The 15,778-nt window shown below is 56.2% G+C and overlaps 1 protein-coding gene across 1 annotated transcript in view; it reads right to left on the reverse strand.

Moving 5' to 3' along the window:
* MYH9 (myosin heavy chain 9) overlaps positions 1–15,778 on the reverse strand; it is an 89,800-nt gene that overhangs the window by 3,808 nt on the left and 70,214 nt on the right. The window contains exons 18-36 of the mRNA XM_084876761.1: positions 15,707–15,776; positions 14,800–14,960; positions 13,929–14,037; positions 13,398–13,529; positions 12,759–12,965; positions 12,141–12,278; positions 11,428–11,551; positions 10,075–10,246; positions 8,780–8,992; positions 8,249–8,393; positions 6,410–6,616; positions 6,105–6,209; positions 5,756–5,908; positions 4,447–4,695; positions 3,036–3,248; positions 2,708–2,920; positions 2,218–2,379; positions 1,489–1,617; positions 70–158 (exon numbers count right to left, since the gene is read on the reverse strand). Coding sequence (XP_084732887.1) covers positions 70–158; positions 1,489–1,617; positions 2,218–2,379; positions 2,708–2,920; positions 3,036–3,248; positions 4,447–4,695; positions 5,756–5,908; positions 6,105–6,209; positions 6,410–6,616; positions 8,249–8,393; positions 8,780–8,992; positions 10,075–10,246; positions 11,428–11,551; positions 12,141–12,278; positions 12,759–12,965; positions 13,398–13,529; positions 13,929–14,037; positions 14,800–14,960; positions 15,707–15,776 — 2,991 coding nt within the window. The remainder of the gene's footprint in view (positions 1–69; positions 159–1,488; positions 1,618–2,217; positions 2,380–2,707; positions 2,921–3,035; positions 3,249–4,446; positions 4,696–5,755; positions 5,909–6,104; positions 6,210–6,409; positions 6,617–8,248; positions 8,394–8,779; positions 8,993–10,074; positions 10,247–11,427; positions 11,552–12,140; positions 12,279–12,758; positions 12,966–13,397; positions 13,530–13,928; positions 14,038–14,799; positions 14,961–15,706; positions 15,777–15,778) is intronic.

The raw sequence follows: 15,778 nt of genomic DNA on the forward strand, positions 1-15,778 counted from the left end.
TGAGAAGGGGCCAGTCCCGGAGGGGGCATACCCCCCACAACACCCACCTTTACACAGTGGCTCACTCACCCTTTGCCGCTGCTGTTGGCAATCTCATCGGCCAGCTCATCCCGCTCCTGCTGGGCCTGGCGCTTGGCACGCTCTGCAGCTGCCAGTTCCTGCCACAAGAACCCAGAGTGTGACCCGCTGGCAGCCTGCTGCCCTGAAAGGCCACCCTTCCCTTCCTGGTCCTCTGCAGTGCCATCCTCCCCAAGACCCTGGCGCCCCCTCTAAGCCCCTTCTGGGCCTGCATACTCCAGGAGGTCCTTCCCCATGAGCCCCTCTGAGGTCAGAGGTCACAGATTAGGCACCACAGGTTTATAAAGTCCCGTCCTTGTCGTGTGTGTGTGTGTGTGTGTGTGTGTGTGTGTGTGCGTGTGTCCCCCCCACCCCCTCGCCCAATCTAAGTGCTCGGAACTAGGCCTGGAGCCAGGGATGTAGCGAAAAATAAGAAACCGTTGTGGCCTAACGGGGCATGCTGGTCACTCTTCATCCCGGGTAGACCAGACATCAGGAGGGACGAGCTAGAGACGTGAGTTAGGACCTGGGTGTGAGGTCTCTGAAAGCCAGGTGGAGGAGAAGGGCTTGACCCCCAGGGTGAGGGGCCATGGACAAAGGCCCTCATGTGACCATGGAGGGAAGGATCCCACCCAGGCCCAGGCAGGAGAGCACAGTCCATTAGCAAGAGCGGACGAGGACCTGCCTGGATGTCTGGCCCCCACTGCAGAAGCCTGACGATTGATCCTGAGCATCCATATGCCTCATGTGTGATAGACAAGGGGACACTCAGCACACAAGCCTCTGGGAGGAACCTCTCTTGGCCAGGAGGCCATTCACAGCGGGAGGTGGAGGTTACAAACTGAAATCCTGCAGGGAATTCTTTCATCAAGACCCACCCCAACTAAATCCTGGAGTGCTCCTAGATCAGTGGTCGGCAAACTGCGGCTTGTAAGCCACATGCGGCTCTTTGGCCTCTTGAGCTTTAGCAAAGGACAGCTTAGGAGTACCCTAATTAAGTTAACAACAATGCACCTACCTATATAGTTTAAGTTTAAAAAAATTTGGCTCTCAAAAGAAGTTTCAGCCAAAACCGGTTTGGCTCAGTGGTAGAGCGTCAGCCTGCGGATTGAAGGGTCCCGGGTTCGATTCCGGTCAAGGGCATGTACTTTGGTTGAGAGCACATCCCCGGTGGGGGTTGTGCAGGAGGCAGCTGGTTGACATTTCTCTCTCATCGACGTTTCTAGCTCTCTATCTCTCTCCCTTCCTCTCAGTAAAAAATCAATAAAATATATTTTTTTAAAAAAAAGAAGAAGAAGAAGTTTCAATTGTACTGTTATTTGGCTCTGTTGACTGAGTTTGCCAACCACTGCCCTAGCTTATCTTCAGCCCTGCACTGCCACCTGCTGTCCAGAGGGCAGAAACTCTGATTGACCCTTTGGCCCAGATCACCTCCTGCAGCTGAATCATCTCGGCCTCCATGCTCTTCAGCTTCTTCTCGTTCTCCTTGGCCTGCGCCAGGATCTCCTCGCGGGAGGCCCGCGTGTCATCCAGCTCGCGCATGTAGTCCTTCATCTGGGCCTGTGGGGGGAGGAGAGCTTGGTACCTCCACCCCGACCCCAATGGCCACTCATGTCCTGCCCACCCCACATCCCTCCTCTCACCCACTCCAAGGGACAACCACCAACAGGACCTTGTGGCTGCCCTTTTCCTTGACACCACAAGGAACAAGCTTAACTAAAAGGGTAAAACAGTAACCAAAGACAAAATGCTCCTTTACCTGACACCCTTTTATACTCATTGGCCATCAGGATCTACGATGTGGCTCATGTTTCACTTTCTTACAACTCCCTGTTGGCTTGAATCCTGCGCTCCGGCACCATTCCCCTCACCCCCACCCCCACGCTGACACCTGCTACTCTGCCAGGTTATCCCGACCTCCTGCCGTCTGTTTTAATCCTAAAGATCTTGGTCAAGTAGCTTTCAGACTGTTTGTTCCCACTCAGTCGCTGGGCCTGAGTCTCCGTCTGTGTGACGGGCTGAGGACACCAAGACCTTCCTCGGACAGGGGGAAGGCGGCAATCATCCCCATTCACTGGCCACCCCACTAGACTCCCGGCCCCACGCTCACCCAGCACCACAGCCTGCGGCCAGGTCTGCTGTGGTCGGGCCTGACCTCACCTGCAGCTTCCGCAGCTGTTTGATGGCCTCGTCGCGGTTCTTGTTGGCCGAGTCGATGTGGGCCTCCAGGTCCTTCAGGTCCAGCTCCAGCTTCTTCCGCGCGGCCACTGCCAGTGAGCGCTGCTTCCGCTCGTCCTCCAGCTCTGCCTCCATCTCCCGCACCTGGGGGAGATGCCCGCAGCTCAGGAGGCAGGACCCACACACAGACCCGACTCCAGCTCTGAGCCCAGGTGGGTTTGGCCTAGCTCTGTGGCTCCATGGGGCTCAGGAGCCAAGGAGAATTACTAACAGAAAAAACCCTGATATGCTCAGGGATTCCCCCACTTCCCAGGACAGAGGACTGGAAGACATGGCCAGGGAGCCTTCCTCCATCAGGTAGAGGGAGGAGAGGGGGCATCTGCTGGAAACCTGGCAGGGTGGGGGATTCCATTCCCACCTCTGCCCAGAGGCCGAGAGGGCCCTGACCCTGGAGGAGGAGCGCCATACGCACCTGTCTGACCAGCTGCTTCTTCTTCTCCTCGCTCTGCTCGTCCCGGCCCTGCAGGTCCCGCTCGAACTGAGCCTTCATGGCCTGCAAGTTCACCTCCAGCCGCAGCTTGGCGTCCTCAGTGGCCTGAAGCTCATCCTCCAGCTCCTCCAGCTGGGTCTTCATCTCCTCCACCTGCTGCTCCAGGGCCCGCTTAGACTTCTCCAGCTCGTGGACCTGCCACCGAGGGGACCCGAGTCAGGACCAGAGGGACAAGGGGTCCCCGAGGGCTCAGTGTCCACTCCCACGCTAACCCTCCGTGCTGCCCCACGCAGCCCCTCCTGGTACTCACACTCTTGCCCACGTCGTCCTTGGAGCTCATGAGGTCCTCCATCTCCGTGCGGAACTGCTTGTTGACCCGCTCCAGCTCTGCCTTCTGCTCCATGGCCTCCTCCAGGGCCCGGGCCAGCGACAGCGCCTTGGTCTCCTTCTCTCGGGCCTCTGCCTCTGCCCTGTCACGCTCCTCCGCATACTTGGCAGAGACAGTCTTCTCCTCCGCCAGGAGCTGGGAAAGATATGGCCATGAGACTCGAGCAACGGCTCCTAGAAAGAGCTCAGAACCTGTGGACCCAGGCCGGTAGCACGTGCAGACTGTGGCTGAATGTCCAGTGCTGGCCAGGGAGGGGCACTGGGAAGAACAAGCACAAACTGCTGCCTGGGCAACCCAGCTGGTTCCCACAGTGACAGGCACTGTCAGTGTGTAACCGATGAGGGCAGAGATCGCCTCTGCCACCAGGATTTAGGTCTCTCGTTTTATCACTCACTAATGGTTCTTTGTCCCACAGCTCCCTCCATAAAAACCACAGGAAACATGGCCGCTCAGACCTGGAAGGGCTCTGTTCTCCTGAACGACCTGATGGGTGTGACTCCGGCTGCTGCGGCCTCGCCCAAGGACGTGAGTTTAAATCCCCCTGGTGCCCATTCTCAGTGTGGGCCTACCCTTGCTGAGCCTTATTTTCCCACCTCCCATTCCCTTGGTCCCGCCCCTCATTTATTCCATGCACCTGTTTCTTAAAGGCCAGTGAGTAAGTGCTTTAGACTTTGCAGGCTGTGTGTATGCAGCCACCACCTGACTTTGTGCTGATAGCAGCAAAGCAGCCAGAGACGCTGGACAGGAAGCAGCCTGGCCGAGCGCACGGGGCCGGGAGCTGAGCCCTGATTTCTCCCATTTTCTATCCCAGCCCACGGTCTGCCCTCTATGTGCTGCCTCAGGTCCTGTGCAATGAGGAAGAGGCATGAACACATGCACCAAAAAATCGGTTCATTATATGATAGAAGGCGTGAAAAACATAAGAAACCAGAAAGCGGAAAAGTCACTCCTGAGTCTATCAAATGAAGATGCCCTGCTCCGAGCACTTCCATTTTTGTTGTTAATTCTCACCTGAGGATATTTTTTCCACTGATTTTTAGAAAGAGTGTGAGGAAGAAGGAGAAACATGCAGAGAGAAACATCAATGTGGGAGAGACACATCAACTGGTTGCCTTCGCACACGCCCCGATGGGGGCTGAGCCTGCACTAGCCACTCTAGCCACTGACCCAACCCGACTAGGGCCGAACCCTTTCTCACCAGGCCCCTCAACAAGTGGGAAGCCCACACTGCTGCTAGTGATGGGATCCCAGGCTCCCTCGGTGTCCGCGGCCAAGGCCCGAAGCCCCGGTGTTTACAGAAGGAAGGAAATGGGAGCATGCGGACGGCACACACCTGGTCAAACTTCTTCTGCTTCTTCTCCAGGTTGGACACGCTCTGCCGCTGGTGGTCCAGGTCCACGAGCAGGTCGTCCAGCTCCTGCTGCAGCCGTGTCTTGGTCTTCTCCAGCTTGTCGTAGGCGGCCACCTTCTCCTCGTAGCGCTGGCTCAGCCCCTCCAGGTCCTTCTGCAGCTTCCTCTTGGCTTCCTCGGCAGTCTCCAGGCACCCCACACCATCCTCCATCTTCTTCCTCATGTCGGTCACCTGGGCAGGAGCAAGGAGTAAGGAGACACCCAAGAGGGCACCTGTTCAGGTCACGCACCTGTGCCCAAGACAGCTGGGACTGGCCTGCTACCTCACGGAATGGAGGCCAGAGAGCCCCCCAATTATGGAGCTCCCTCTTCCACTGGGTAAGAGAAGCCGAGTTTCTGCAGAGAGTGTCTACCTAGGACATGGAGTGGCACTCAGGCCAGCTTTGCAGGGCCTCTCCACTGTGACCTACCCCTTACAAGGGCTCACCCAAGGCAAGCATCCTCGTCACTGGGCCAGTACCCTCTGGGGAATTGGTGTGCGGGAGCCAGGAGGACCCAGGCACCGTCCCACAGCCTCCTCCTTGCACCTGGACACAGAGCTGCCATCACGTGCACGTGCTGGCCACTCCTCCCCCAGACTGTGGAGCGGACAGTGCACCCATTCTGAGCTCAGGGCAGGCCTCCCGACCCAGCACATTGAAGTCCCAGACAGGATCTAGAACAGGGCTCCTGATGGAGTTTGGGTGGGTCCTCTGACCGTCTAGAGCAGACTACAAACTCCTCGTTATGACGTCCTGATACACACAGAATGCACAGGACTGTCAAGAATGCCAGTACAGGAATGTGGTGGTGCTCAGATATTTAAAAACTAGTTGTGACCCAAGTGCTTCTTTATTAGCACATTGAGCAGCAGCCTCTGGAAATGCCAGGAGCACAGTGACGTGCCCGAAGCCCCGCCGTGGCCTGGACATGGGACTGGTTCTAGTGAGCAAGGCCACAGCACTGTGACCGCCATGGCTGGCTGTCCACTGGCATAAGGATGAAAACGCGAGATGTCCACTAGAGACTGGTGAAAACCAAGGTGTCCAGCCTCCTCCCTCCGGGTTCACGGGTCCCTGAATTCTACCTGGGCACCTGGGCTAAGGGCCCTGGGCACCTGGGCTAAGGGCCCTGGGCTGGAGAGGGCAGGAGCTCCCTGCGGAAGGGCACCCAGCACTGGCAGCCTGGATGGACCAGCAGACAGGGCCATGCCTCCCCAGCATGGGCCTCTTGCGGGGGAGCTAGCACCGAACCTGGGCCTGGAGGGTGGCCATCTGCTTCTCCATGTTCCGCTTGGCCTCTTCCTCCTCCTCCAGCTGCTCCTTCAGGGAGTTCTTCTCATCTTCCACCTGCTTCAGCTTGGTGCTCAGGCTCAGCTTCTGCCGGTTCTCCTCCTGCAGGAGCTCCTACACGGGGACAAGAGGGGCGCGGGGCCGGGAGGGGCAGCGTCAGAGCCTCGCAATCCCACACCCCTGGAGGGGGAGCAGCTGGTCCCTCTGATCAGGGAGACCCTGCTGGGGAGCCAGGACCCAGAGGTGTGCAGGGGATGCACTGCCTCCTCCTGGGAAAGGCCCAGCTGCAGAGACCGGCTGCCACCCTCACCTGTGTGTCCTGCAGCTGGGACTCCAGGGTGGAGAAGTCCTTGGTGAGCTTGCTGGACTTGCTGTCAGACTGGGTGAGGAGACCCGTCACGTTGTCCAGCTCAACCTGCAGGGACGGTGAAGACAAAGGCATGAGTCTGACCAGGCCTGCCCCACCTCCGTGCTTCCAGGCTAAGCTGAACCAGAAGCCTCGCCGAGGAGCCAGTGTGAGGCAAGAAAAAGAGCAGGAGCCTGGGGAACTGGGCCCCAGGCGAGGAGCTGCCGAAGGGACCACGGCCCAGGCCCGGGTCCCGGTAGAGTCCTCACCTGCAGCTTGGTGACCTTGTCGGCCAGCTCCGTGCGCACGCGCTCTCCGTCGTTGAACTTCACCTGCAGCTCCTGCAGCTGGGCCTCCACTTTCTTCCGCTTGTGCTCGGAGTCCCCTTTGCCCTGCAGCAGGGCCTTCACCTCGTTGGCCAGCTCCCCTCGCTCATTCTCCAGGGTCTGCTTGGCCTTCTCAAGGTTGGCTTTCACCTGGCAGGGAAGGAAGCAAAGGTGTGAGAGGGGCATCATCCTCGGCGGCCTGTTATGAGGCTGGTCTTTCTAGTACCATTGGGAGAACCGCTGCCTCTGCCAAAAAAAATGATGTTGGGTACGTTTGGGAGGTGGCCTCTTGCCAGCACCCCGGACTCAAGGCTCGCACTTGATCAGTACTCATCACTCAGCCGGTGCATGACACCAGTGTGTGACACCCACACATGACACCCGGGCGTGACACCAGCACGTGTCCTCATCTGTGAGGCCTCACCTGCTCCACCTCTAATCCACCCCTGCCCAGCCTCCCTCAGGGGAGAGGGAATGGTAAAGTGTAAGACGTTGTCACTGCTGATATGATGGCGTTAATGATGATATTACAGAATGAAGGAAATTATAACTGTTCACAGCTAGATATCCAGCAAAGCCTCTTTCAGATTTGATGTTCTAAATAATGATGTGATGTTCTTCCAAAGAATAAAGTGGAGTTTACAGAACAAATATGACAATCCCATTCTAGTCTGCACCACGCTGGCCATGGGTCCTGGGCAAGTGCAAGGGTAAACCGTGAATGCAGAGGAATGCTGGGTAAACAGCTAAAGGTCCAAGAAAGGCTTCAATCTGCGCATAGCTGGGTGGGAGTTGAAGGGAGACAGATGGACAAGACTTGTTTCTAAATTTTTGTGGTTGTTGTTAATGCTCACCGGAGGATGGAGATATATATATATATATATATATATATATATATATATTTTTTTTTTTTTTTTTTTTTTTTTTTTTTTTTGAGAGAGAGAGAGAGGAAGAAACAGAGAGAGAGAGAAACATCCATGTGAGAGAGACACATGAATTGTCTCCTGGACAGGGTACATGCAGGGCTGAGGAACAAACTTGCATGCTCCTGATGGGAAATCAAACCCACGACCCTTTGGCACATGGGCCGATGCTCTAATCATGGAGCCACACAGGCAAGGGCTCTAAAATGTTTTAAAATATTTTATAGGAAACAATTTATAGGTTGCTCACAGAAGAGTTCTGACTGTGTGAGCTGCCACTGAGAGTGGCTGGGAGCTGGGAGCCACAGGAGGCAGGACTTGTCCTGTTAAAGAACTGTTAAGGCCACCAGCTGCCTGGCAGAGAAACCAGCTGGGATGAACATCCCAGGGTTTTCCCCAGAAGACTCCAGCTAGGAGGTGTCTAGAGAGGACCCAGACTTCAGCAAAGGGATCCTTTTAAGGTTGTGGAACTCCGTTTAAGGTTGCTCCAATTCCTGGGAGCTTTCTCGTCTGGCAGTTGTTGAACAAAATAATAGTAACTGTATTTGAACAATGTACTGAGCCCCTAAGTGCTTTAATGCTACCTAAGTGCTTCATGTGTCATTAACTCCAACTGACAGACCTATCATTACCTCTTTTACAGAGGGGGAAATTGAGACATGGGGTAACTATCTGCTGAAGTCACACAGCTGCTGAGGGCTGGAGCTCAACTCTGACCCCTGACCCCGGCAGTCTAGCTGGGGAGCTGTTCGTCCTACAGGACTGGCCCGGAGAAGCAGCCAGACTCCAGGAGGACCCGCCCTTGAAAGGTGTCAGACCCCCCCAGGTGAAGTCACATCCCTGGGGGAAGCCCACATACCCGCTTTGTCTGCTCCAGCTGCTCGGCCAGCTCCTCCACGGCCTGTGAGTGCTTCTGCCGCATCTCCTGGATCTGGGCCTCGTGGGTCTTGGCCTCATCCTCGAGGGTCTTCTTCAGGATATTCACTTCCTGCTCACGCTTGGACCTGGAGAGAAATGCCCTCAGAATGGAGGCCAGGGAGCCTGGAGCGGGGCTGCCCCGGGTGCCAGCCAGTGCCCTGGACCTCCCACCCCAGCTGCCATCCTCTGCAGGCGTAGGCACTGCAGAGGCTTCCATACCCTTCAGCCTTAAAGCCCAGCCCGTCTCACCCACACTTCAAGCCAGGTTCTTGAATAGGGCTTTGGTAGAGAGAAGGTACTGAGGATCCTACAGCTTCCATGCTCTTTGTGTATTCACACCAACTCTGCGTGTATTCACACACGTTGTGTATTCACACACGCTCTGTGTGTATTCACAGGCCTGGGACCCACCCCTTCCAGGCCTCAGCCTCCTTTCCCATCTGTGGCTTGGCCAGTCCGCCCCATGGCATACCTGAGCTCCTGCTGGGCAGCCGTAGAATCCAGGGTGTCCTCCAACTCTGTCTTCAGAGCCTCCAGCTCTTCCCCAAGGTCCCGCTTCTGCTTCTCAGCTTTGTTCCGAGAAGCACGCTCAGACTCCAGGTCCTCCTGCAGCTCGGAGATCTGAGATTCCAGCTCACGGATCTTCTTCAGGGCCATGTTCTTCTGCGTGGCTTCTTCCTCCACTCTGCCAAAGAAACCAACGTCAACGTGAGGCCAGTTCACCTCTGAGGAGCAGAGTTTGCAGATAAGGCTTCAGAGAAGAGCAGCCAAAGCCACTTGAGTCCTAGCCCTTCGCTCACTCAGCACAAACAGTGCCTGAGGCACACTGAGCCAAAGGTAAGGGCAGTGCCACTTTCAGCACGGGGAAACTCAGAGAAATCATTTCATTTGCCAAACTGAATTCCAGTGCTTTCAACATATAGAGAAGCTCAAATATTAAATAAACCAATAAAGAGAAATAAATCACTACAGTCCATAAAGACTGCAACAAAATAAAAATACAAATGTGCCAGATTCTAGGTGATAATGACGTATCAATGTAGGTTCATCAACTGTAACAAATATATACATAGACAGTCCTCAGGTTACATCTGACTTGACATGGCATTTCGTGGTTGCGTCGCCATTTCCCAATTATTTATAACAAGAAAAAAAAATCCATCATTTCAACATATGTACACATGTGCTTTATATTTTTTATTATTTACTGTATTTACCACAAGTAAAGGTCAGGAATTGTTATCTTTCTTTAAATTTTTTTTTTTACTGTTTCACTTGATTACTGCTGTGTATGTGCTCCACGTGAGTGACGTAGGTGCTTATGTAGGTGGGTTCCGACTTACGGCGAAAATTGAGTTCCATCACGCTGTAGAAACGGATCTCCAACGTAACCCGAAGACCTACTGTATACCACTCTGGTGTAGGATGCTGATTGTGGGAGAAGACTGTGTGTGTGTATGTTGTGGTAGTGGTGGAGGTTATAAAAATTCTCTATACTGCTGGTTCAATTTTGCTATGTGTCTAAAACTACTCTAAGAAATAGTCTATTTTTTAAAAAAGCATGCCTAGAGCCAATGGTTTGGTGATATTGTGGATGACTTTTTGGGAATTACAAACAAACAAATGACAGGAAATGTTTTGCTGTGAACCGGTTTCCAAGACAACAGCAGAGCAAGTGTCCCAGCTCACTGAGGCACCAAAGCCCACAGCGGGCAGCCGCAGGAAGGGCTGGCTCTGACGCCCTAGTGGGCTGACGCTCCGGCTCACCTGGCCAGGGCAGCCTGGACCTCCTCCTCTTTCTTGGCCAGCTGCATCTTGAGCTCGGCGATCTGAGCCTGGAGCTCAGCGATCTGGTCGCTGAGGTCCGTGGAGTCCCCCTCCAGCTTCCGGCGGGTCTTCTCCAGCTCCTGACGCTGCTTCTCCTCTCTTCGGAGGCGCTCTGAGAAGGAAGAACGGGGAGAAGCCGACAAAGTCCTTAGTGGCCAGAGACCTTGGTATCTTGCTTTTTAATTATTTTTTAAACATATTTTTATTGATTTCAGAGAGGAAGGGAAAGGGGGAGAGAGATAGAAACATCAATGATGAGAGAGAATCATTGATTGGCTGCCTCCTGCACGCCTCACATGGGGGATCAAGCCAGAACCTAGGCATGTTCCCTGATTGGGAATCAAACCGTGACCCCTGGTTCATAGGTCAACACCTTAGCACTGAGCCACTGCCGGCTGGGCTATTTTTAATTCTTACGTAAATTCTGCACATTATAAAACACACATGAGGGTTGAAGGGTCACAATACACAGACACCCAGACCAACTCCCGGATGAAGGAGAACATCACCATGAGCTGCCAGGTCCTGTGTCTGTCTAACCCTCCCCACCCCCACCGCTGCCCTGGACACACCACTGCCCTGTGTCTCCGCAGAGGGCATGGTGGTTCCTGGCCAAGCTCAGAGTTCCCTGGTTTCCCCTATCACCCATGTCCACTCTCTTAAGGGGAGGAGCAAGCGGTCCACAGACAGCCACGGGTCTGCAGGTCTCCTCACCACAGACCCAGGGCCCAGGGAGACCAGGACACGATCTGTCACTCTGTCCCAAGACAAGCAAGGACCCTGCGATATCGGCCTAGCATTTTACAGTACACACAGCTTGTCCACAGCACTAGACCCTTTAATTTCACAAATGCCCTTTCACTGTGCCCCCTGGGAGGTAAGTGATGGGTACAAGATGACAGCCAGGCAGCGGCGGGCTGGGGAGGGGTGGAGGAACCAGGAAGTAGAGGGGCAGGTCTACCTAGAACCTCTTGGGAAGACTCCAAAGCTGGTGAAACCCACGGAGCACCATGGAAACGCCAGGGCTTTACCCTGAACGCGCTTTACTTAGGGGTAGCCCCCTCCCCCCACACAGCACCGGTGCCTGCCAGCCCAGAGTCCCATCGGGACCAGACGCTGGACCCTATGTCTTGAGGGCAGCAGCTGGCTGCTGTGGACCCTGTGCCTCACCCACATGGAGTGCGGGTGACACCAGCCGGGCGCTCCCACTCCTGGCAGTGACGCCCAGCCTGGCCCTGAGTAGTGGATGCCTCGGGTTCCTGAGTCAGACAGCTCTGCCCATCACCCTCTTACCTTCCAGGTCAGTGATCATGGCCTCGTGTTTGTTCTTAAGCTTAGCCAGGCTCTTCGATTTCTCCTCCTCTTCTGTGAGGTTGGTGGTGAACTCGGCTATTCTGTCTTCCAACAGCTTCTTCTCCTGTGGGGTTAGGGGTGCAGTGTGTGAGGAGGTGCAGTATGTGAGGGTGTGCAGTGCATGTGAGGGTGTGCAGTGTGTGTGAGGGTGTGCAGTGTGTGTGAGGGTGTGCAGTGTGTGTGAGGGTGTGCAGTGTGTGTGAGGGTGTGCAGTGTGTGAGGGTGTGCAGTGTGTGTGAGGGTGTGCAGTGTGTGTGAGGGTGTGCAGTGTGTGTGAGGGTATGCAGTGTGTGAGGGTGTGCAGTGTATGTGAGGGTGTGCAGTGTGTGAGGAGGAGCAGTGTGTGTGAGGAGGTACAGTGTGTGAGGGTGTGCAGTGTGTGTGAGGGTGTGCAGTGTGTGAGGGTGTGAGGTTTGGCAGTGTGCAAGCTGGCCAAGGATCTCAGGAGCTTACTGAGGAGAAATGCCAAGCCTGTCCCTTGGGACATCCCTTCAACGTGACCCTGGCACCCGGAGGCCAGGGGACACCCAGGAGGGGCACAGGAAGAATCTCTCCTGAGCAGAAGCCACGGTGCTGCAGACAGCAGCCAGGAGGCTCGGCCGTGGCCTGGGCAGGCCCGCCCTCCACAGCCCACGTCCCACACGAGGCCTCACCTTGGCCAGCTTGCAGTTCTGGTCTTCCAGGATGATCTGGTCTTCCTCCAGCTTCTTCAGTTTGGCCTCCGTGGTAACCTTCTCCAGCTGCAGCTTCTGGCGGGCGCTCTCCTCCTCCTCCAGCTGCTCCTCTAGCTCCTGTCACAAAGCCCAGGGACATGAGGAGATGGGCCACACAAGCCCAGTGTGGGTGGCTCAGACGTGGCCCACCCACATGTGGGGTCACACAGTGAAGACTGGGGCGTGCAGACAAGAAGCCCAGTCCAGTCATGAGGTCGCTTGTTCTGAGGTGCTCCCATTAGCAAGCTCCCAACCATGAGGACGTGGCAGAGAGCAGAGCGGGTCGCCCTCCGCTCCTCAGAGCAGCCGGCACTGCGGGAAATAAAACTGGCTTTGTGCTCAGCTGGGCGGCACGTGGAAAGCCAAGACACACGTTTGAGAAACAACTGCCCGAAGAGAAAGCCCCTCAAAGACTGTCCCACAAAGACAAAAGGGGGCAGATGGGCCCACGAAGGCACTTCCATTTTGTGTTCTCTCCAGTTCCCACTCACTGCTCCTCACAGCACCCGGTCCCCTCCTCCCCGTGTCCGGTGTCCAGAGGGGGCGGAGCTGGGTTACCTGGATGTTTTGCTGCATTTTCTTCTTCTCTGCCTGCAGGTGCTGGCAGCGCTCCTCCTCCTCCTCCACCCTGGCCTCAAGGTCATGGCAAATCTCCTCCAACTCCTGCTTCTTGGCCGTCAGGCGGGCCCGGAGCTCCTCGGCTTCGGCACACAGCTCCGTTTCCGCCTGCAGCTGCTCCTGCAGCTGCATCTTCTCTGCCATGAGCTGCAAATGACACGTGTAGAATGTGAGTTCCTTCAGCCTGCTCAAGCCACTCCGGGACAGATGTTCCCTAGCTCGGCCTTCCGGAGAGAGGACCATGCTGACAAGAGCAGTTTCCATCTTGGAAGTGGTAAGTTCCCAGCCACTGTCTAACTATCATGTTCTCCATCCTTTACTGCTACGACAGGGGCTGCACACCAAGGTAAGATCCCTAGGAAACAGGCTCAAGTGCTGGAGCTGGGCCTCAAACCCAACACTCATGAGCTTTCCACCCCATTGGGCAGACTCCCTACATCACATAGCCCTGAATGAAGTCTACAGAGATTAGCCATTTCCTAGTGAAACATCTCCTTGAATATGCCTCGCCCGCAGAGGGCCAGCAGGTGGCAGCACTGCGACCGGCTGCACGGTTTGGGCCGGTCCACAGACACTCACCTGGGACTGCAGGGTCTCCATCTCCGTGAGCCTGTTCTCCGCAGCCAGCTGCTTCTCCCGGACCTTCACCAGCTCCTCCTCCTTGGCCATCATCTCCTCTTCCTGGCGGCTCACCTGCAGCAGCGGCTTGACCTGGGAGAGGCGATGGAGACAGACACGCTCAGCTTAAGGCGACTGTCCGGACAACAGCCATGAGGCTTCCCCCTCACCCACAGAAATGTGAGGGGTAACTAGGCACGCTGTGGGTACACATGGGGGCAATCTTTCTGGAAATCAATTTGGTGGAGGGCAGTGCCCAAGACACGTGTGGCCGTGGCAGGTGGGCCTTCCATCTTGGAAGCTGCTGTGTGAGCCACTCTAGGCCAGCCTGCCAGCAGGCCATGGCCATCCACACCGGACAAACACCACCGCTCACATGCCCCTGGACCCCACGGGCAGGGCCACCCAGGAGTCACGCTGCCAGGCACAGGGAGGCAAAGGCAAAGTGCCCTCAGGGCAAGAGCCCCAACGGGAGGCCCGTCCAGGACCCACCTTGGTGAAGAGCCGCCACCACTGCCAGTTCCGCAGCTTGAGGTAGGCGGCGCAGTTCCTCTGCAGGACCTTCATGGCCGTCAGCTGCTGCTGCCGCTTGGCAAAGGCCCTGTGGGCGAGCGGCACAGTCAGTACCTCAGACCTCTAACCTGTCAGTCCTGACCTTGCTCCCAGAAGCTTCTCCGGAGGGCTGACCCTGCCTGGGCACCTCAGGACAGAAAGGCAGAGGAAGAGGCTGGCCTTGGGGTGGAGTCCTATGGGTGACCTTGCAGAGGGTAGCAAGGGCCTGGATCACAGGCCCACCCTCCTTCACGAGGTGGAAGAACCTTGTGTACTAACTGCAGATCCAAGCCAAGCGTGATCGCTGGCCATTCAGTCGATTACAGACTTCAGCTTCCGCCCTTAAGATGGCCACTAGCAGGGCTTCTGGATGAGTGAAGGCTCTGGCTCCCAGCGCTTGGAGCTTAGGCTGCGAACTATAGCCCTGGGCTCAGGAGACCAATGTCCTGCAGCAGGTGAGCCCCAAGGGCAGCCTCCTCCCCTCCCCTGGGAACTCGGGGTGCTCTGGGGACAGCCAGGCTCCAGGTGTCATCCCCACACGAGGGACACAGCAAGAAATACCAGTGAGCGGGAGCCTTCCGGGCAGGCAAATCCAAGCACACTCACCACCTGTCAACCCGGTCACTTTAAACATCAGGCGGAAACCCAGGAAGCCGGGGATCAGGGAGCGCCACCTGGCCTCCCTTAGGCAAACACCTGACTGGCATTAGGGCTCCCAGGCCACAGCTTCCTAAGGGGCCCTCTGCACCAGGAGGGTTCGAAGGCCCGAGTGCAGGGCAGGCGAGGGGAGGCTGGTGTCTCTGGAACTCACTTTCTGGCCAGGTAGCCCCTGCAGCAGGCCTGGAACCCGATGATGACGTCAGTGATCTTCAGGTCCCTCTCCTCCTCCAGGTGGGCCAGCACGCCGGCCCGGAAGAACACCTTGCTCTGGCCGATGCGGTACAGGTTGCTGTCCAGCTCCAAGGCTTTGATCTAACAGGAGAGAACAGGCCATGTACGCGCCACCCAGAGCCCTCAGTCAGCCAACACTGAGAGCCTGCCTCGGGTGGGGAGTGTGTGTGTGTGTGTGTGTGTGTGTGTGTGTGTGTGTGGAGGGGGAGGGGTAAGATAGGGTCAGTCCTGGAGTTTCTGCTTCTCTGCTTATCCTGGGGCTCGGGGGGGTGCTAGGAAGAGGGGCAGGTGGGTTCCAGCACGGGGCAGGGTTGCAAGTCAGACTTGAGGAAAACACAGAGCCTCAGCTTTAAAGGGAATGTGAAGTCCTCTCTTCCTCCTCCCCCCGCCTCTGCATACTACAGTCATGCACTTCAAAAGCCCAGGCTGCCCCCTGCAACCAAGCACCATCATCGCAGTCACGGAGAGGAGCACACACTCCAGAACAGGCCAGGCCCAGGCTCAATAGAAGGTGACCCTGGGCCTTCCCCTCTACGAGCTCACATCTCCTAAGCTATAGACGGGGATGCTTTCTTTAAAACACAAAAGGAGCCAATGACAGAGTAAATACCTTCCCCACAGTATAGCTGTGGGAATTAGAGAAGAGGATGGAGAAGGAGCCTGGCAGAAGGGGCCTGGTGCATTGGATGGCCAATAGAGCATGGGCGTCACCTGACCCACAGGGCATCCCCCACTCCGCGCTACTCCCCCTCCCCCCATGAGATGGGCACTGGCCATGTGGCGCACACCAGCCAAAGATCCTTCCAAGCAGAGGGAGCTCCACTCACCATGAGCACACACGCCTGCTTCCCATCCATGAAGCCCTTAGGGATGGAATTGGGCGTCAGGATTTCGTATCT

Source organism: Pipistrellus hanaki, assembly GCF_964339955.1.
Source record: "Pipistrellus hanaki genome assembly, chromosome: 3".
NCBI classification, from domain to species: Eukaryota; Metazoa; Chordata; class Mammalia; order Chiroptera; family Vespertilionidae; genus Pipistrellus; species Pipistrellus hanaki.